At 45.0% G+C, this 20,728-nt stretch overlaps 1 protein-coding gene across 1 annotated transcript in view; it reads right to left on the bottom strand.

The window, feature by feature from the left end:
* Positions 1–102: 102 nt before the first annotated feature.
* The window catches only part of LOC6552939, a 29,733-nt gene continuing 9,107 nt past the window's right edge, over positions 103–20,728 (bottom strand). The window contains exons 2-4 of the mRNA XM_001980980.3: positions 4,714–5,020; positions 4,066–4,508; positions 103–4,001 (exon numbers count right to left, since the gene is read on the bottom strand). Of these exons, the coding sequence (XP_001981016.1) occupies positions 1,435–4,001; positions 4,066–4,508; positions 4,714–4,817 (3,114 nt within the window). The 5' untranslated portion in view covers positions 4,818–5,020 and the 3' untranslated portion in view covers positions 103–1,434. The remainder of the gene's footprint in view (positions 4,002–4,065; positions 4,509–4,713; positions 5,021–20,728) is intronic.

The raw sequence follows: 20,728 nt of genomic DNA, 5'->3' as shown, positions 1-20,728 counted from the left end.
AATAGAAAGTAAAGTCGATACACTTTTAAAAATAAAATCACAAGTTACTTAAATAGTTATCGAAAAAGGAAGATTCATCCCCCGTCATCAAAAATGCAATTGTTCATTCATTTATTTATTTAGTAATAATTTTAGTTATTGTTACACTTATCACTTACGTGCTAAAAGGAAACGTTCAACAAAGGCGAAAACTTGTTTAGCACATTACTCACTGGAAAACGAATCGAATCGGTTAACGAATCGGCTAACGAAACGGTTAACAAATAACAAAGTACTTCAACCGAGGACAGAGATTATCAGAATGAGAGTGAACTCAGTTAGGCAACTTGGCAAAGGCGCTAAGGAGACGTCTATATATCCGTATAAGTATAGTTGCTGGCTTGCGCAAAAATTGACATCTATGTAGCTATATGTATGTATCTTCGTATGCTCTACACTCATGAATATTGAAACAAAACACTTGAACTTGCCTAGCATATATCCATAGACAATTACGCGGGCATGTATGCTGGGTTTAGTGTTTTCTTAAAATCGTATATCTGCTGCAGGATTGACATCGATCTGCTTAGCCCCACGACGGCAACCATTCGTCGAAAACGTTTGAACACAGTTAATTTTTAGCAATACTCTAAGTTCTATAACCTAAGAAAACTATAACCTAGAAAACAACTGTTAAAAAGTTTCTATGAACGTTCGAAATCATAATTAGGTTTAGTTTTCGACAAAGTGTCACCGTCAAGAGGGCTTCAACTTGTATATCCCTCAAAGGGCTAACATGCTTTTCTTTGGTTTTCTTATTGCCTACACCATTCATATGATTGATTTTCATTGATATATTCTGCGGAACAACAAAAGACGTATTTTTCTATATAGGGATATGTTTAAGAGTTTTGGTTTGTGGGCTCTTTCTAGTCTCGGTAAATGTGTATATCTTATGCTTACTTTATTTATTAGCTATCATATTATATACTTTGCATGGTTATCATAGACTGGTTATTAACATTAAAATATTTATTGTCTAAAACATTTCGCCCCGCTTAGTGCCACTCTAGACCTATATGTATCCCAAGTCGGATCGCATGTTTTCCCCCCCAAGCGATTCTAACTATTGCACACACCTTTGGCTACTTACAGATAACTCTTCCCTGTCCACCGATTAAATTTTGAATTTAATAAGTGTTTGATTCTAATACTTGCTGGTGGCCGATCATCCCGAGCATATTCCATTTAGCGGAGCACTTTTCTAGGTGATGTATAGAAAACTTATGGGCCTAAGGAGGTTGAACGGGTTCGGGAATAGAGATTTTGAAAGGCGCCAGGCTCTCGGGGCTCACAAGTGTCTGGTCCTTTGTGCAAGTGCAGTGCCAAATGGAAATCCATCAGGGATTCAGCTCAACCACCAGCAACTGAACCACTTTAGCTCCCAAAACCAACTTAGGTCATGTGCAGATCCCCCTTGAGGATGCGCGTAAAGGTCTTCTTGAACTGCTGATTGGCCAGAGCGTAGCAGAAAGGATTCATCGGGCTGTTGGCGTAGCATAGGAAGTACGAGAACATGTAGAGGTGCTCATTGATGCAGGGCGGATGCCGGCAGAATCCCTCGACGAGGGCCAACACATGGTAGGGCGTCCAGCAGGCCACAAAGCAGCCCAGAATGAACGAGATCGTGCGAAACGCTTTGCGAGCACGGTTCTCCGACTTGGACTTCTGCCGTCCACCCACTCCAAGGATCAGGGGCAGAGCCTTCTTGCTCTTGAAGTGCTTCCCTATTGAATGGATAAATGCCCTTTTGCTGGAGTTGCGGCTGGCCGCCAAGCCCTTCTCCTCCCTGTTGGCATCGTCCTCCTCCGGGTTCTTTTTGGTGGCACTGATGGTGGTGCCATCTCGTTCCCCGCCTCCGCCGACACCGCCCGTACTGCTGGTGGTGCCCGAGGTGGAGGGCATCTTGTTGGTATTACTGTCCGAGGTTTCTCGCTCCTCAATCCGCTCCAGTGGCACCGCAGGCGGTGCTGCCGCCGCCGATTGCGGCGTTCCCGTTTGGGGCGTTGAAGTCTTGACCTTGGGGGAGAGTGGTATTGGTGGCATCGGGGAATACAGTATGGCATCCTTGCTGCTGGTCTCCATAGGACTGGAGGCCCGGCGATGGGGACAGTCCGCAGTTAGCTTCCCGGGCACATCCAGCAGGCAGATGGCCTCGATGCAGCTCTCCCGCCTCACCTTGGCAAAGTCCTCGATGCCTGTGTACGAGACGAGAAGACGTTTTTCAATGGCCACCGCCTCCTCGATACTTTGACTCTGACTCTGACTCTGACTTTGACTCTGGCTCTGGTTGTGATTCGGATTCAGGTTGAGGCTCAGGCTTTGGCTGGGACTCTGGCTCTGGTTCTGGCTGGGAGTTTGACTTTGGCTCTGGTTCTGGTTCTGGTTCTGGTTCAGGTTCGGTTTTGGTGGATTTCGACGTGCGGGCGGTGGTGGAGGCAGGACTGGTGGTTTCCCCTGGACACTGTCATGCGGGGAGGTCGTGGAGTTGGCCGTCACACTGGCCAGCATGGCGGAGCTCTCGTCCATGTACCGCAGCTCCGAGCTCGTCATGAGGTCATAGGTCAGGGCCAGCTCGCTGTTACCCGAACTATTGCCAAAGGGACGATCGGAATAATCATCGGAGAGCGGGGTGGGGCACTGAAAGGCGTCGGGAGGTGGCAATATGGTCTGCACCAGACCCTGGTGCACTTCATCGCTGGGCACCTCGATGGGTGCCAAGTCCACGGGGGACAGGGGATCACTGGTGTTGAGTAGTGTTGGTGGAGCGGACAGGTCGACCAAACGATCATGCTCGGCTATCTGGGACAGGGTGGAGCAGGATGTGCGCTTGGGCCTGTCCAGCGGTGGGTTCGGCTGGTTTTGGTGGTGGTGCTGATGGTGCGGTTGCTGCTGGTTGTGGTGGTGCAGGGAGCGCACCTCTTCCTTGCTCTGCGCCCGCTGCAACGGACTCTGGTTGTGGTGGTGCTGTTGGTGGTGGTGGTACTGGTGCATGGCCTCGATGGACTTGGAGTTGGTGGTGCTCTTCTGCAAGTTACCTTTGCCACGTGTGGCCAGCAGTGCGGCCTGTGCCCCGAAGACCAGACCAATCGATGACCGCTTCCTCATGTTGTTCAATTTCTGCTGGGTGATCAGCTGCTGGGCCTGGTTGACGGACGATTCCTCATCGGAATCGAAGGCCGGACTGCTGGATCTCTCGCTCTTTTCCGCATCCACGGCTGCCTCGCGTTTTTTCGCCTCCTCCTGGATTTTGGCTGCCGACGCTCTCCGCTGTTCCGGTGTCATCTTCTCCACTTCCTCCGTGGCCACGGCCAGAGGATTCGCCTGACCCGAACCACTCAACCTCTTGATCACTGTGGTGCAGGCACTATCCAAATCGGTCTGATCGCCCGCCAGTTCCACTTTGGTCTTCAGGATTTTCTCCTCAATCACACCAATGCCAGCAGCATGTCCTGCCATTCCGGACATGGCTCCAGCACTCAGGGCCACCATGGACTGCATTTTCCGCTGCTTCGCCTCACTGCGCTTTTGCATATCATAGGCTGTTTTGTAGATCCCGGCATATAGGACAAAAAGCACAATCAGCGTGGTCCAATAGTAGCCAATGATCAGGGCCGTGTTGAAGATCGGATCCTTGAGAAACTGAACCGCACACTGGCCAGGAAGTAGATCCCGCTTGCCGGTGAAGTGCTCCCATCCAAAGATCGAGATGAAGAAGAGCAGAGCGGGAATGATCCAAGTGATTGTGACCATATAGATCACTCTAGTTCTTGTCCTCCAACTCCGGTACTTGGCGGCAATCTTCACGGAGCAGTAGCGATCTATCGTGATCAATAGCACCGTGTATTGGGACACCAGACAGACCGTGTAGTCCACGGAGAGCCACAGATCGCAGAGCATCGGACCCAGGTCCCAGTACCCCTTGAGCACGTATATCGTATAGAAGGGCATCGAAACGGTGCCTGAAATGAGCGGTTATATTATAAATAGTAATAATTGTTAAACTTTAAGGGGAGTGGGTCTTACCTATCAGCATATCCGTGGCTGCCAGGGAGGCAATAAAGTAGTTGCTGGGCTGCCGAATATTCCTGTCCACGATGAAGGCCAGTAGCACCAGGATATTACCGCCCACCGTCAGAATGATGCAGATGGCCAGGCATATGGCTATCAGGATCGTCTGCCACAGGGCAAATGGTGGCAGAACAGGGCCAAGGATCTCCGAGTCGGAACTGGCTCCCGACATGGTGGAGCCGCCATCAGAGGATTGATTTCTAACAGCCAACAGCAGGTTTGTATTGTTCACATCGAAGTTCCTGTACCACTGCAGCTGCTCATTAACCGGCCAGGAATCGAAGTCACTGCTCTCGCCATAGATCTTGGCCGCCTCCAAGAGGCGCTTGCACTCCGTGTGGGTCAGGACTCGCTTAAAAATGAAGCTGCACAGCTTATCCCGCTCCCTTCGCAGGCTCCTGGAAGTGGGAAAGTTAATAAATGTTTAAGTAGACTTGCCATAGAACTATCTGTATCCTTTCAAGCAGATGTTCTTTAAAACAAATTATCATATTTTACTGACAATGCTAACAATGTCGTTTTTTCAAGCTCGCAATTTTCTAAAAGCTTTGACACCGAAATTACTATTCTGAAAGGCGCCTTTATTCTATTGAGCCAACTCACCAGTCGGTGATCCACTTGTTCTTGATGGTATAGATGGAGTCGCTGGAGTTGCCATTCAGGACAGTCAGCTCCTCCTCGCCCGCCGACTTGTTAAGCGACCGCATCCTTAACCGCTCCGCCCTCTTCCCGCTCTGGCCTCGTCCCGCTCCCTGCTCCCTGCTCCCCGCACTCCGCGCTCACCGACCTCTGCGGTTTTTATGGTAATTTCAAGTTGCTCCTCCTTAATGTGCTGTCGACGGCGCTTGTCCCGGAATGCTTACATTGCCTCCGCGGAATGCCAGGACTTGTCTCCGGTCAGGTGCAGCATCTGCAAGAGGCAACAAAGCAGCCGTGGTCTTGGTTAGCACTTGAAAAAATATAGTTGTTATTAAAGGTATTATCAAAAATAAATAAACGTTTATTTGTGGACATCTTTAATAAAGAAGTAAAAAAAATATCCGTTTTTTATCGAAGTTTGGAGACAACTGTTTTTTACGATTTTCGTCTAAAAGTTTTTGTTTTTTAGCCGAATCATTGGTAATAATAGTCCGAATATGGAATGACATACGTCGTTGAAATCGTAATTAAATTTCCAGTCGATGTGTGTTTAAATTGGAAAATTTAATTTTTTTGACATTTTTTGCATAATTTGACGATGTTACCCCTTTCCAAAAATGCAAAAATTGGCCAAAATATTATTTTTCCCAAATCCACCAAAAAATGATAGGAATCGTTAGCATTGCTAATTCGCTGTACAAAACTGTTATTATTTTAACTGCACGACTATTTTTGACCAAGTTATGATGAAAAGAAGTTTCTTAAATATCGATGTTTTGGCAAAAATGGTTTTTGCTGTTTTCGTCTAAAAGTTTTTGGTTTTTTAACCGTATCTTTGGTAATAATAGTCCGAATATGGAATGGCATGCCTCGTTGAAATCGTAATTAAATTTCCAATCGTTGTGTGTTTAAATTGGAAATTTTAATTTTTTTGACATTTTTTGCAAAATTTGACGATGTTACCCCTTTCCAAAAATGCAAAAATTGGCCAAAATATTATTTTTCCAAAATCCACCAAAAAATGATAGGAATCGTTAGCATTACTAATTAGCTGTATAAAACTGTTATTATTTTAACTGCACGACTATTTTTGACCAAGTTATGATGAAAAGACGCTTCTTAAATATCGAAGTTTTTTCAAAAATCGTTTTTGCGATTTTCGTCTAAAAGTCTTTTGTTTTTTAACCGAATCTTCGGTAATAATAGTCCGAATATGGAATGGCATACCTCGTTGAAATCGTAATTAAATTTCCAATCGTCGTGTGTTTAAATTGCAAATTTTAATTTTTTTGACATTTTTTGCAAAATTTCACGATGTTACCCCTTTCCAAAAATGCAAAAATTGGTCAAAATATTATTTTTCCCAAATCCGCCAAAAAGTGATAGGAATCGTTAGCATTGCTAATTAGCTGTACAAAACTGTTATTATTTTACCTGCACGACCATTTTTAGCCAACTTATGATCAAAATTCTTTTGAAAAAGGCATGTGTTCAGAAGTTGGTACAATACTATGGAAATAATGGTATAATAAAAAATGCAGACACTTTTTTCCGTGTGGTCTTCGTGGACGTCTTCGCTTCCGCCAAGTTTAAACTAATTTCGCAACCGTTAACTGGCAACCGGCGACTGGCGATGCAATTTGCTTGTGGCAGTTGCTTCCTGCCCGATGCTCCTGCCGGTGCCCGGTGTCCTTCCTTTGTCCTGTTCCACTCTGTTATGTTGCCTCATTATGTTACGGCATGATTTGCTTATGGCTCTGCCACTTGAGCTTCGAGCGGCCTTCGCTCGCCGTCGCCTTTTCTATATTTCCATCTCTTGGCTTTTTGTACTCCCTATTCAGTGATTTTCTTGACCTTTTTCTACCTCGACCGAGGGCATTTTAATTTGACTGACATTTGGTAAGGTGAAACTTGATACAATATTGATGAGCGAAATCATTTTGGAAATAGCCTTTTGGGTTGAAATCGGACACCATGACAATATTAATAATTACAGGCAAATATATAACTTATTTAGGCCCAGAAAAATCCTTTATACATTTTCATATTATAGCACAATTGAGATCTTATTTCTTGACTTTAATCAACGGAGATGATACCCAGCGGTGAAATGTTATAATTAAAAAAGATTTGGTTAAGTATTTATGATTTCCTAGAGTATGTTACTGTCTACCCCCAGATGCCCGAAGTTAACTCGATGTTATTTAAAACTAAATGCTCACATTCACTGGCAGGGCAAAGTTTCTTTCACTGAGGTCACTCGGAGGCCAGAGGCTTCTCAACTTCTTGGCTGTTGCATTTGGCCCAAGGAATCCGCCCAAGTTGTCCTCGTTGTTTGTTATTTTTCGAATGCGAGGCTGCTTACAGCAGCACGGTGGCAGCATAAAGCGGCCGGGCGAAATTGAGTTTTCAACTTTTCAAATATAATTTCAAACAAATCGATAGGACAAACTTGTGGAGCGGCCTCTTTGGCAGGCAAATTCCACAAGGGACAATCGAGTTATCCGCTGTTGCATCCTTGCAAGTGTTGCATCCTTGCAACTCGGCACGTCCGCCGGCACTTGATTGACTGGAAATTGAATTAGTTGGCACAATTTGTTTTCACTTAATTCCCAAAACATTGCCACAGCTAAGATATCCGCCCAACCAAATTAGCTTGAAGGACAGACCGCCTGCGTCCCTAATCCGTCAACACATGCGACAATCCCGGTCGACAGCTGTCAGACGCGGTCGCTCCGCTTTTAGCCCATCGCGGTAAACCGGTAAAGGACCTTAGCCCAACCCAAATCAAGGAGCAGTCCCAATTTCTATGCTAATTGAGGGCTATTCTGGAGAAAAGTGTGCGGGTTAAGCGCTTTGATTGCGTGAAATTCTCACGAGAAGTGCTTAAATCTTGAAATGGGTTGGGCACCCGCAAAGGTTACAAAAAGGTACTGCACTTGGCAGGTTCGTAATAGTGGGGATTTCAGTGGATTAAAATATTATTAGTACTTGTTGTTAGCTGTCGAGAGTGTCTTATTGCGGCTTGTGGAAAACATTCATGTGATGGCCACTGAAAATTGTATTAACATGAATGAATTGTATGTGCTTGTTTTTATCCAGAGCCATTTTCCTTAACTCTATTGGCATTCCATTGCCGAGAAGTGTTTTATTGACGTTTATTCGATAAGTGTTCTGTTATGTCCCCCAGTCCCCGTTGGCAAACCGAGCTCTAACTGCACTTCCGGACCTCCGTGGTTTCCCTAACTATGTCGTAATAACCTTTCCCCAACTCCCAGCAGCACAGGAGCATTCTCGCCACACAACACATGAAGTAATAATCCCGCTTAAGGACTTTAAGCCTTTGTCTAGTTGACCATCGGGTTGAACGGCGCTTTTCCTGCTCCTGCTCCTTTCCTGGATGCCCCGGGGCTTCAAGTTGACCGCACAACAAACACAGACGGCAGCAGAAGCTGTAAGATCAAAGCGTTGATCTGGGGGCTTCAGTTGGTGGCATCGCGGTCACAGTTTCCTGCTTCCATGGCAACTTAAAGCTGAATGCACTTGGAAGAAAAACGATGCCTATTCCTTGCGAGCTGCGATACAAGCTACATTTCAACTGCGCTATTTTGAGATATCTATACGTGCAACTACATATGAAAACCTCTCATATTTCCATGTGTATTTATAGCTAAAATGACCGATTTAGCGCCAGTTTTTGGCAGTGCATTGGAGCGAGGGAGTCGTGGGGACCGCGTTGCATTCTGGCCTTTCATATCTCGCATCTCCCTGCAACGGACGCAGCTTGGGCTTAAAACAGAATCGAGGTTACCGCACGAATGACACACGGTCTGGAAAGGGGGGTGGTGGTTGGTGGAGAGCAGTGGGGTTTTCAGCGGGGTTTCCAGCGGGGACTATGGCCAAGCCGGTGGCTTTGTTTGCACAACTCAAAGTTGTTGGCATTCTTGGCGTGCGCTCAGAAAATGAAATATGTAAGCAATGTGTTTGCCTGAATGCCTGACAGGAGCCAAAGGATGTGGGCGGGCGTTGGTGAAATCAGGGAAGGCAGCACCTTAAATCAGCAATTATGTCGCACAACTTTGGCCAGGTGGCAGGTGCAAAAGGGAGAGCTATAAAAAAGGGATTGAGATCTGAGTCGCAGGATACTCCTTGTTAGATAAGATTTAGCTCGCTCTTGTTGCCATAATAACCCGCTTTTGCCTTTTGCCGTTCTCTGCTTGCTGTTTTTATTTTTTTCCTCATTTTTTTTGCCTTTTAATAAACTTATTAAATGCGTAAGCCAGACGCTGTCCGTGGCGTTACCTTTGCCGTTCCCCAACCCCGTTGCGACTCTTATTTGGCAAATAACGAAAAGTAATTTAATCAAGCCAACAAAAGGGCTACGAAATTCATCAGGGAAGATAATGGAAGTCCCAAATTTGATTGGCACTTGAACCCGAGCATGCTTTCGGATTTTTTTCCAGCCCCTCCACTCAACCCCCCACCCTCCGATTTTACCAGACATGGGGGCCTCCAATCGGGTCTCATTGTGGGCTTGTGTTAATTGGCTGCACAAAGCCCCTGCAATGTGGGTTAGCGGCTTCCAATCATGCGGTAATATCCGCATCACCAAGAGCTCCGAAGGCTGCATCCATAATCCCGGCCAGCCAAAGGTATGATGATGCTGGTTTGGCATTCTGGAGCGTCAAAAACTGTCAACGGCCGTGCCGTTCTTTTGTGCCCCAAAAAGCCCTGGCCGCAGATTATGATTTTGACAGCATTCTCTTGCCGGAATGGAAAAAAGTGGGTGGTGGTAATGGGAATCGTGGGGTTGGGGATAACGCTCTTTGTGCCGCATAATCAACTTGTGCAAGTGCGCCCGGCAAGTTTTAATTACAAAACGTTCTGGCTCTTTACTCAACTTACTTCCACTGCCACTTTCATTTCAAGCACTTTTCCCGCTGCTGTTTAATTCATCTAGATTCTAAATTAACATTCTTCACTGTTTTATTATTATTTTTTTTTTTGCCTTGTGCCCGCCCGCCCTTTGTTGACTCCCTGGGAACTACTTGGCACGCGCATTTTAATCAAAGTAAAATTTTAAATAAATATTAGAGACGCACAACGTGATGAATAATTTCGCGCTGCCATCCTGTCAATTGTCTGCCTCGCATGGGCAATTTCAATTTCAGCTACGTCAGCTGGAGAATTGCGGTGTGCACTGTGAGAAAAACTAGTCAATTTGTCAACATGACTTGCTTTTATCTAAATATTTTAATTACTCACTTCATCTTACTCATCGAATCTGAAGAATGTCATTAGGAATCAAATTAACATTTACATATTTTCAGATTTTAGGTATCCTTCGTATTATCTTTCCTTTTGAATCTAATCTACATCATGATCTAACGATAAGAGCATGGAAATAGTAATCAGTAAATAGTTACTAAGGATTGGCGAAACTGAAAGCGATCGAAACTGAAATCTAGCGTATATTTTGTTTATATTTTTCCACCTGTGCTGTTCAGAAATTCAGGGGGCTGGTGCTTGTGTGTCGAGTCGGTGGCTGCATCAGACTTGTCCTTGACACGTTTGCTGCATGCCAAATGAAGGTTGGCTCGCTTCCCTGCCGCGAGTGGCAAGAAAGAACGCTTTCGAAGACAGCCAAAGACCGCAAATCGTTTTCGGAGACTGTTGCGCGTTTACTTTGCTCGCTGGCACACTCACACACGCGCACAGGGGCACACACTTACACGTCCTCATCCACAAGCCACTATGCCACCATGCCACCGTGCCACATGCCACACACATGTAAAGGCATGCACATGCAAATTTAACGAGCGCCAATGGCTAAAATTGCGCCCCAGGCCACTTAGCGTTGTCTTTTGTGGCATGAAGCACACACACAGACAGGAGCTGGCGTATATTCATACATGTCGACATCCTCGTTTATTGCTATGCAATCTGTTGTTGCTTTTATATCCGGCAGCCAGATAGCGAAGGCATAAAAAAACCCCCACGGGCACCATAACAAAATGGTAAGCGACACTTGCTACAAGCATGCTGAAGTGCTCAAATGATGCTGCAGGCAGCCAGGAGATGCCGCAGCCTAAAATCTGCGGCTTACAACAGTTGGGTTTTCAAGATGCAGGCCGCTGATCGATTAAGCGAGGTAAACAAATGCGATTGTTGGCTTAGCTGCTTGAAGTGAGAAGCGCAGAGAAGGGCTCACCGCAGAGGTGACAACATTTGCATTGGCTTTAAAGGCTCTTCTAATGATTTTCCCCAAATATTCTTGATTTATATTATAAAATCCAAATACCTTGAACATTCCTTGGATAAGCAATAGGTAAGCAGTTAAGGAATGTAGGAGATGCCGCAGCCTAAAATCTGCGGCTTACAACAGTTGGGTTTTCAAGATGCAGGCCGCTGATCGATTAAGCGAGGTAAACAAATGGGATTGTTGGCTTAGCTGCTTGAAGTGAGAAGCGCAGAGAAGGGCTCGCCGCAGAGGTGACAACGTTTGCATTGGCTTTAAAGGCTCTTCTAATGAGTTACCCAAATATTTCTTGATTTATATTATAAAATCCAAATACCTTGAACATTCCTTTGATAAGCAATAGGTGAGCAGTTAAGGAATGTAGGAGATGCCGCAGCCTAAAATCTGCGGCTTACAACAGTTGGGTTTTCAAGATGCAGGCCGCTGATCGATTAAGCGAGGTAAACAAATGGGATTGTTGGCTTAGCTGCTTGAAGTGAGAAGCGCAGAGAAGGGCTCACCGCAGAGGTGACAACGTTTGCATTGGCTTTAAAGTCTCTTCTAATGATTTACCCAAATAATATATTTCTTGATTTATATTATAAAATCCAAATACCTTGAACATTCCTTGGATAAGCAATAGGTAAGCAGTTAAGGAATGTAGGAGATGCCGCAGCCGAAAATCTGCGGCTTACAACAGTTGGGTTTTCAAGATGCAGGCCGCTGATCGATTAGCGAGGTAAACAAATGGGATTGTTGGCTTAGCTGCTTGAAGTGAGAAGCGCAGAGAAGGGCTCCCCGCAGAGGTGACAACGTTTGCATTGGCTTTAAAGGCTCTTCTAATGAGTTACCCAAATATTTCTTGATTTATATTATAAAATCCAAATACCTTGAACATTCCTTGGATAAGCAATAGGTAAGCAGTTAAGGAATGTAGGAGATGCCGCAGCCTAAAATCTGCGGCTTACAACAGTTGGGTTTTCAAGATGCAGGCCGCTGATCGATTCAGCGAGGTAAACAAATGGGATTGTTGTCTTAGCTGCTTGAAGTGAGAAGCGCAGAGAAGGGCTCGCCGCAGAGGTGACAACGTTTGCATTGGCTTTAAAGGCTCTTCTAATGAGTTACCCAAATATTTCTTGATTTATATTATAAAATCCAAATACCTTGAACATTCCTTGGATAAGCAATAGGTAAGCAGTTAAGGAATGTAACTAGCACTGGGAATTCCACACGAGCCTGAAATCCCCACACAATACCCCTCTCAATTTGCGCTTCCTTCCGTTTCAACGTCCCTTTGCTTCTGTCATTGCAATATGTTTTTATGATTATGACAATGATAATACCGTAATCGCTGTTGCCGCCTTCTGGCTTAATGCAACAACTGCAAAATGCGTTTGGGCGACACTTGCTGCAAATTGCCCCACGCACACACAAGAACTATGAGCACAAGCGATTCAAGCTGAAAATTGCTTGGCACAGTTTGTCGCATTTTTCGTCCTTGTGCGCCTCCTGCTGCTGCTGCTCCTGCCAGTCGGTCCTGCCTGCTATTGCCGCCTGCCCGCCTTGTCATTTAGAGCTCATTTCAGGCGAAAAACGAAACGGAATGTAAACAAAAGGCAGTGGCAACTGTGGCAGCAGGGCGGCAAAAGGACGCAGCCACTTCCGTGTCGCAGCAACCATAAAATGACAGAGCAACTGCCGCCTGCTACACTTCAGAAAATTTAGAAATTCGATTTCTGTTATGCAGAACTTGGATAATTCCACTTCATAGAGCCAGGAGTGCGATTTACACGCTGAATTTAAAGAAAGAAATACTTCATATAACTAAGAGTGCGAGTTCAGAAACTGAATTTCTTATGTTAAAGTGCAAGTTCTGCTTTGATATTCTAGTAATTTTGTCCAGTGCATACCCCCTTACGTGCTCCCTCCCGTCGCCCTTTTTCATTCCCCTAATGAGCTTGATGCGTTTTTGATGATGCTGTAGGATCCTGATGCTGCTGCTGCTGCTGCTGCTGCTGCTGGTGGCTGCCATCCTGCGCTGCCTGTCGCACTAATTGAATGTTTTACCTCTTGGCCAACGCTGCGTATGCGCAATGTGCAGCCTAGCCAGTTGAAATTTGACTTTTATGAGTCGCTTTCGGAATACACAATTACGGCGTCGAATTTATTATTGCCATTAATCATGCTGCCCAGAATGTAGAGCGTAGAGGTAACCTCTTTGTCCCGAACACCGTCTTTCATGGCTTGTCGGCGGCTTTAATTATGGTGGGGCTGCCGATGTCCTGCTGGGACAGCATCCTGGCTGAGACGTGCTCATATTTTATGCCTTTATAAGCAGTATTTGTGCCGGTGCCCCAGCCACTTGGACTTGAAGGGTGTATTGTGTGGCAGGACAATTAAAAGCTAGAGCGTCCAAATGAAGTTAGGCAACCTTTTTCAGCTCATGTAAGGAAAGGGAGTAGTTGCTGGCACGCGACACAGAATTTGTCTATCTTATGTTGAAATCAACATCAACACTACAGTGTCACTCCCATTTAATTACACACTTTAAGAGTGGGCTTAATATAGCCCTAAGCTAGGGGTATACAATTCCTTTGTGGCTTCTCGGTAGTAATACTGGTTCTTTGTTAATCGATAAGCACTCAATTAACAGGTCTTAAAGGCTTACTCGGAACACCAAATTTTGCGTGTAGCTGGCAGCCCACTTCCATGGCCCACCCCCTTGAATTTTCCGAGCAGCCACCGCGCCCCCTGTTTTCCCAGTCACAAGAGCACACTTTCCAGTGGCAAACAGCTGGGGCGTAAATTGATTCAGTGAGCTTAATTGTGCTGACATTTTCATGTGGCAGCGATCGATCAATCGATGTGAATGTGTTTGCATGGCACGCAACTGCAGCTTTAGTTGGCCTAAGCCACACCAACCCCCTCCCACCGATTTTCCATCCAGTAAGCCTAATTTATGCCGTTGCATGGGTCGGGAATTGAATATGACAACTTTATAGAGTTTAGTTTATTATAATCGCATAAAATATTGTGACGTGCTGGGGCGCTTGAAACGAGCATGGGGATTTGCCCGAGCCTTCAACACCCGCAGGCTCCTGGCTGACTGGCTGCCCCATTGTTGTGCGGCTCATGCATCTTTCATGGGGTCATGTTAATGCGCTGGTCCGTGCCCCAGCGCCCCAGCGCCCCTGCTGCCTGCTGCCGCCCAGCCTGGCCTTTGCGCCAAAGTTTATGCAACAGATTTATGAATGCCCAGCTACGTGGCTGAATTAGGCAGCTGAGGGCTTTCCCAAACCATGGATCCTTGGATCCACTGGTTCCTCGGTTGGCGGGCATCCGCGAGATAATAAGATACGCTGAAGAATGTTATAAACTTGGAAGGCCAAGGGATTCAAATTGCATACAAAATGTTGCTCAAGTCTCCGCCAGCTAGTTACCCTGTATATTGTTTTTTTATAGAAACTATTAGGATTGATAAGTAAGCTATCAAGGTATAAAGGTATGCATATGTTTGCATACCCCTAGATATATTTGCACCTGAAACAATTATCGTTTCCCGGCTTATGAATACAAAAACCTCCAGCACTTGGAAACTTGGTTTCTGGATGACGCAAAGTTTCCTTCCAATTGTCAACTTCATTAGCCAACTAACCGTTGGCTGTCTACCTCCACTGTCCACGGAGTCCTGGTATCCCAGAGTCCTGAGGTCCTTGGGTCATCTGGGCTTGGAAAGTTGTGCCCTTGTTAATTAAGTGCAGCCCAATCTGCTGCCTCTGTGGCAGACATAACTCATTCATTCGGCTGAATCTTAATTGCTTGCAGCAGCTGTTGCCTGCTCCTTTTCTGCTTGGTGGGAAAGTTAAGTGCCGCATTCATGACAAATGTGTTGCCACCGCCTCCTGTGCAGTTTTCCACGTTTTTCCAATCTCTGCAGATTCTAGAAAACTTCGCCGTTGTGCTAATAATTGCTCCATTGTTTGTTTGACACGGCCCATATTTGTTTATTGGCTGATAATTGGCAATGCAATTGGTTTAATTACAATTGTAATGCTTTCAACTGAATTATTTACAATTAACAGCTGCCGAGTGCCTGTAATTGCCGCCGGATTAATGCAAATCTGCTAAAAGATTTCCCAGGGCAAAAAGCAAATGCTAAATCCGCTTTTAAATATTTAATGTGCAATTTATAGCCGGAGGATATTTGGACCACTTTCTCGCGCTTTCGCAATTTTCCTGTGTAAGTTGTTTTTCATGTTTCCACTGCGCGCTACATTGCTGCAATTTTTGTTCGGGTTTTCAACTCTACGGATTGTATTTTGTTTGACTTTTCAGTTTCAGTTTCAGCCACGGCAAGCTATCTGCGATTTTCATGGGGGATATGTTTTCAGCTCTTACAGTTTTCCGCAACGGTTGCCTTTCGCCATAGGATAAGCCTTTCTTTCTGAGGAATGTCCATCGATAATGGTTTTTCCCGACATTGATATGGTTGAGGAATTTATATTGCTTTAATTGAATTTGCAATGTATTTTAAAAATCTCTCAAAGTATTTATTCGACGGAAACTAGCTTTTATTTGTTTATGCTAAAAGCGTTAAAATATGCAATCATGTCCGCGCATTCTTATGATTTTGCATTTCAATGCAAAATGTTTTTTGTGGCACACAAATGCATAGCTTGAGCAAAGAAAAGAAGGCAAAAAAATTCGGAAACACTGAAAATGGTTTTTAATTAAAAAAATCTTTTAGCAGCGAACAGCTGCCAAAACAGCCCATACACTGGCTCAATACGAACAATGAATGCCCTCGCCAACCATTTCACATTAAATTGCCCAGCGAATTTCTTAAAGAGCATTGGCCATAAATTGTTTTCTCAGCATCCCGGCACTTGTTTGTGCTTGGCCAAAACGCTGTCAACGCATTACGTAATTATGGATGTATCAAATTATGAAAAATGTGCTCGGTATTCGCCAAGTTACGTGTTGTGGCAACATTTTATGGCTGTCGCGGTGCTGGCGTCCTTCGCCGCAGCGAATTATGTGACAAAAACGCTTCAGTAAACAGCAGACGTACAAATAGATGGGGAAAATGCCACAGCGAGACAACAGAAACGCGGACCTCGTCGTGACAACCAACAGAAGTTGGGATGAGACGGGGGCGGGACAGATACACTGAAGAAAAATTATTAGACTAGCTTTCAAAATAACCAACTTTGAATTTTAAGCCATGTGTGAGCAGTTACTTTCAGTGCCCTAAATGCATCCAAGAAGTATATAAATATTCTAAGAATCTGAGTTTCCGAATTTTTTAATCCACTTTTTTGTCCAGTGTACTTGGTTAACTGGGTAACTGTAACTGGAGAGTCTTTTCGAGGACTGACACGTGAGTCCCTTTTCCCCTGATTTTAGTCCCAGTGCATCGTTAAAGATTTATTTAGAATTTCCAGCGGGCACAGTAAACCGTAGCGTGTAATTGTCCATATATGTAGTGGCTGCTTCTTTCTTTCTATCTGCGTATCACCGTCTCTGTCCCCTTGCCCGGTCAGCATAGCATACTTTTATGGTAATAATTTCAGTTGTGGCATTAAATCAGCGGAAACGGAAATGTAAAAACGTGTTGCCAGGAAGTCATATTTCAGCTTAGACAAACGAGATACACGAATGGCCAGGCAGAGTGAAAGGGAGGGGGCGATAGCACGGTAGAGATAGAGATAGAGAGGGGTGATGAAGCGTGAGATAGAGCCACATGCAACACTGTTGGCAGTTGTTGTTTGTGCTGTGTTGCTGCGGCGGAGACTACATCGCATTAATTCGGTTTTACAACATGGCCACACATAAAAATGAGAAATGGCTGACACACATGACGCCTAAGAGCTACCAGGAGCGAGCGAGAGGGCTTAAGTAGTGGGTGAAGGAGAGGCGAACAACAATTGCCATCAACAATATAGTCGAAATTAGCGCAAAATGAATTATAAATGCTGCCCCAATAAAATGCTAAAGCGCAAAGCGCGCCCAGCAAACATTAGCTCCATAACGAGTGAAGGAGACAGCAGTTAAGTGGCGATAGCTCGAGCGGAGCGAGAGAGAGCTCCGAGGAAGTGGCAGAGTGAAGAAGCAGCCGCAACTCTCCACAGATGTAAACAGTAAAAATGTTGAATGTTCTTTCGCCGCTTTATGTGCAGCATCAAAAACAGATGCTGAACAAGCCGAGTGCAAAGCAGAAAAGAAAAGCGGATGGGATCTGGAACAAGGGGTAGCGGAAGTGCTGGAAGGCCTTGTCCACTGAAATTGCATTAAGTGGAGAAGCAAAAGCTCGCACTACCCAGTGATTCCTCGTGAGATTGGATGTGTTGCCCTCAAAGCTACAGGGAAAATAGATTTTCTTTTCCAAAACATTTAATTACTTTGAAACACAAGTCTAGTCAAGCTAAGTCTACGATATGAAGCTTTTGTAGTTTGTTTTTTTTTGTTTTTTAACGAGGTATCTTTTGAGCAACCCTTTTTCCCCTCGTAAAACATTTTTCCCGGAGAGTTTCTCAGCTGCGTTCACAATAGTGTGAATTACACAGCGTTATGTAACTCAGTACCTGCTATGAACCGTGATGGTTTTAGTTTATAGCACACCCAGCGACTTTTATGAACCTATCCCCATCCGAACTTCTGTTACAAATACCCCAATAAACATTTTCAATTTAAGTTGTATCTAGACAAGGGCTTTTCGCAGTTTAGTCGCTGCTTTATGAGCAGCTCAATGGCTAATCCCGAACAAAGTCGTCAGCTGGCGGCGCAAAACTTAAGTCCCGGTGAAATCTTAAAGGCAAATGCCGGTTCCCCCACGGATTTAACTTTTACTGTAGAAGAGGCTGGTGGTATCGGGTGTTTGGATACTGCTGCTGGCAATTATCACATCGTGTCGCAGTGGCGGCCATAATAACCCCCAGTCAGAAGATGAAGTCAAATGCTGCAAATACAACCAATCAGACGAACAGCAGCGGGATGCGCCCCTCAACGCCCATTTTAATGTGCGCACGACTTGTCCTGGGGGGCAAGACGCATATATATATATATAATCGGGGGTACTGGGGGGGTATGGAAGTGATATTGGGTCTGGTCGGGTCTGGTCTGGTAACTCCATGAATTTTCTTGCGTTTTCAGTGGGGAAACAGCAGTAAATTGACATAAAAACCAAATTGTCCATAAAAATGTATTTCCCTTTAGCCCAGCCAAGGCGCTCCCCCAGCAGTTGGTATTTCCTCGCTTTTCCCGCTTTTCCAACGACTTCTCCCCGTGCTGCCCGATGCTTATCGATAAAGTTCAATGGCAGCTTCAGGGGCAACTTGCTCAGTTGGCCGGCGGAATTAGTTTCCTGCGGGGAATCCCCAGGAACGATTCCGTCAACAATTTAATCAGTTCATCGCCTCCTGGCCGCAGCAAATCCTGCTCACCAAAAGGATTTCTGTCTTGTGTTTATTTCAACACCCTTTGGGCCTTCAAGTTTATTTATTTTTTCCTTTCTTTCCTTCGCTTCTTCCTCTGCGGGCTTACATGCCGCCTATTGACACAAAATGAGTTGGCTTTAGTTTTTGGTTTTATTAGCCGCATTTTGCCGGCAGGAAATTAAAAGCCATCTGGCAATGTTTTCATTTCCTCTCGCCACAGTCACTTCATCATCGGCTCCAGAATCGATATTATGCTAATGCCTGTCTAATTATTGCCCATTATCGAAATGAACAGAACACATTTCCCATCACCATCAAATTTCTATATAATCGTAGATTGCCGACTGGCTTATTTGATGAGCTGCAAACAAAACGGATGACGTTCTACTTTCTACTTTCTACTTTTGGCAATGGCTTTGTTATTTTCAAATTGGCTTGCCAAAGATAGCAGCAGGATATCGAGTTGTTCATTAACAAAGTTGATTAATTGGTAGGGATTGGCTAGAGTTACACACTATTTCGGTATGATAATTTTCATTCATGTTAGTAAGTTGATAAATCGTTTTTGGCCATTTTTGAGTTCAGCCTCATGGTTCTCAGTATGAAAAACCTTGAATAGATGGAAAATGATTGATATTTTACGTAGACCCCTAATTATTAGCTGCACTGGAGTGGGAGCTGCGGCGGCAAAACCAAATGGCAAATCATTTCAGCCGGGTCCCAGATGATTTTTTTTCCCTTATTTTTTGTTTTGTTTTACTTTTTGCCATTTTGCACAGTGACGTGTAGGGACTTTGAATGGATTTTTAATAACATTGTCAGGGTGACACAGAAATGGCGTCAACATGTGCGCAGCTACCGACCCTGACTGTGATTATCACTCGACCTCCGGTCCCCGCAGCTGCCGTAACCCCCACTCATCCCGCCTCCGACCATCAGGGGTCAGGCTAACACATACGCTCACGAAAGTGTTGGACGTTTTTTGTTTGTTCGGGTTGTGTTTTTGTTGCAGGTTCCAGTTGCCAGTTGCCAGCTGCCAGTTTCCAGTGGCCAGTGGCCAGTGGCCAGTAGCACCGGCGATGTTGGCTTAACGCCTGCTGTTGCTGCTCTTTTCGGGCGGCCAACATGCTCATATTGGCTATGTTTTGCTGGCCTGGCCACTCCAACGCCTCATCATCGGGTCGATCCCTTTTTTTCTCTTTGTCCTGTTGATGAGCCGTGCAACACAAGCCAACTAATTTCAGCCTGACATTTGCCAGCTATGATAATGATGGTGATGGCGATGATGATGGCAATGCTGATGTTGATGGTGATGGTGATGGCTCATGCCGAATGCCGCACATTTCATAAGTTTCGATGGCGGTTAATTTACATGGCCAGTTGCAGGATTTATTGCCTCTCCAACTAGGCCAGCTGTGCGAAGGCAGATATTTATTACGGCCTTTGCCTGTGCGCATGAAATGAGTTAATATCGCTTGACTTCTGGCTGGCCATTTTGGCTCTTGAGGCACCGGACAAAGGATACCACTGGATGAATTCCCAGCCAGGCAGTCGAATGAAGTGCCACAACCTACTGCAGATACACAAAAAATAAGATACAGAACGGCATACAGCTGCTGTCGAAATATTAGTACTTCTGCTTCAAACATTTTAAAAGAATCTTAAAGAAACCACAAAACCTTTTAAAAAGGCTTCAATTTCAGGGCTAATACCTATTATTTCATCACCTCAAAATTGACAAATATGTCTTACCTTTGTGAGGTAATTTTCCCCAGATATGTTACTTTTCCATAGTATCCAGCTCGAATAACACATATTACTTTTTCCAGAGCTGTGTGAAATGAAAGCAGTCGAGAGAGATGTTACATGAGACAAACAAAAGCTGCCGAAAACAAATAATCCGTTCTATGTGCTCCATGCTCGGTTTTGCTGTTTTGCCGTTTGGTTGTTTGAATGCTTGTATGCTTGTGTTTTGCTTGCGAGCCACACGGCTCTTATCCTGGCTAAAATCCTTTGTCTGTTTGCCCGACTGTTTGCCTGCGATGCTGATGAGCCTGCAACATGTCGAGTCGAGTTGTTGCCAAAGTAATAATACCAAAAGGGCTAAGACCGAGACAACGAGATGCGAGATGCGGGCTCAAAAACTCATTGACACGTTCTGCCTTAGCCGAGGCAACACTCTCGGTGTTAGCCGTAGTTTTGCATTCAGCCCGAAGGCTTTAAGCCATTTACTTAGCCACACTCGGACAGATGTCAATGGGAATCTGGCTGGGTGAATGGATGCTCCTCTGTTCAAATGCTCCAC

Source organism: Drosophila erecta, unplaced genomic scaffold (genome assembly GCF_003286155.1).
Source record: "Drosophila erecta strain 14021-0224.00,06,07 unplaced genomic scaffold, DereRS2 tig00000000-arrow-pilon, whole genome shotgun sequence".
Taxonomy (NCBI): Eukaryota; Metazoa; Arthropoda; class Insecta; order Diptera; family Drosophilidae; genus Drosophila; species Drosophila erecta.
The sequence above is the reverse complement of the archived record's forward strand: the minus strand, read 5'-3'. Positions and strand labels throughout refer to the sequence as shown.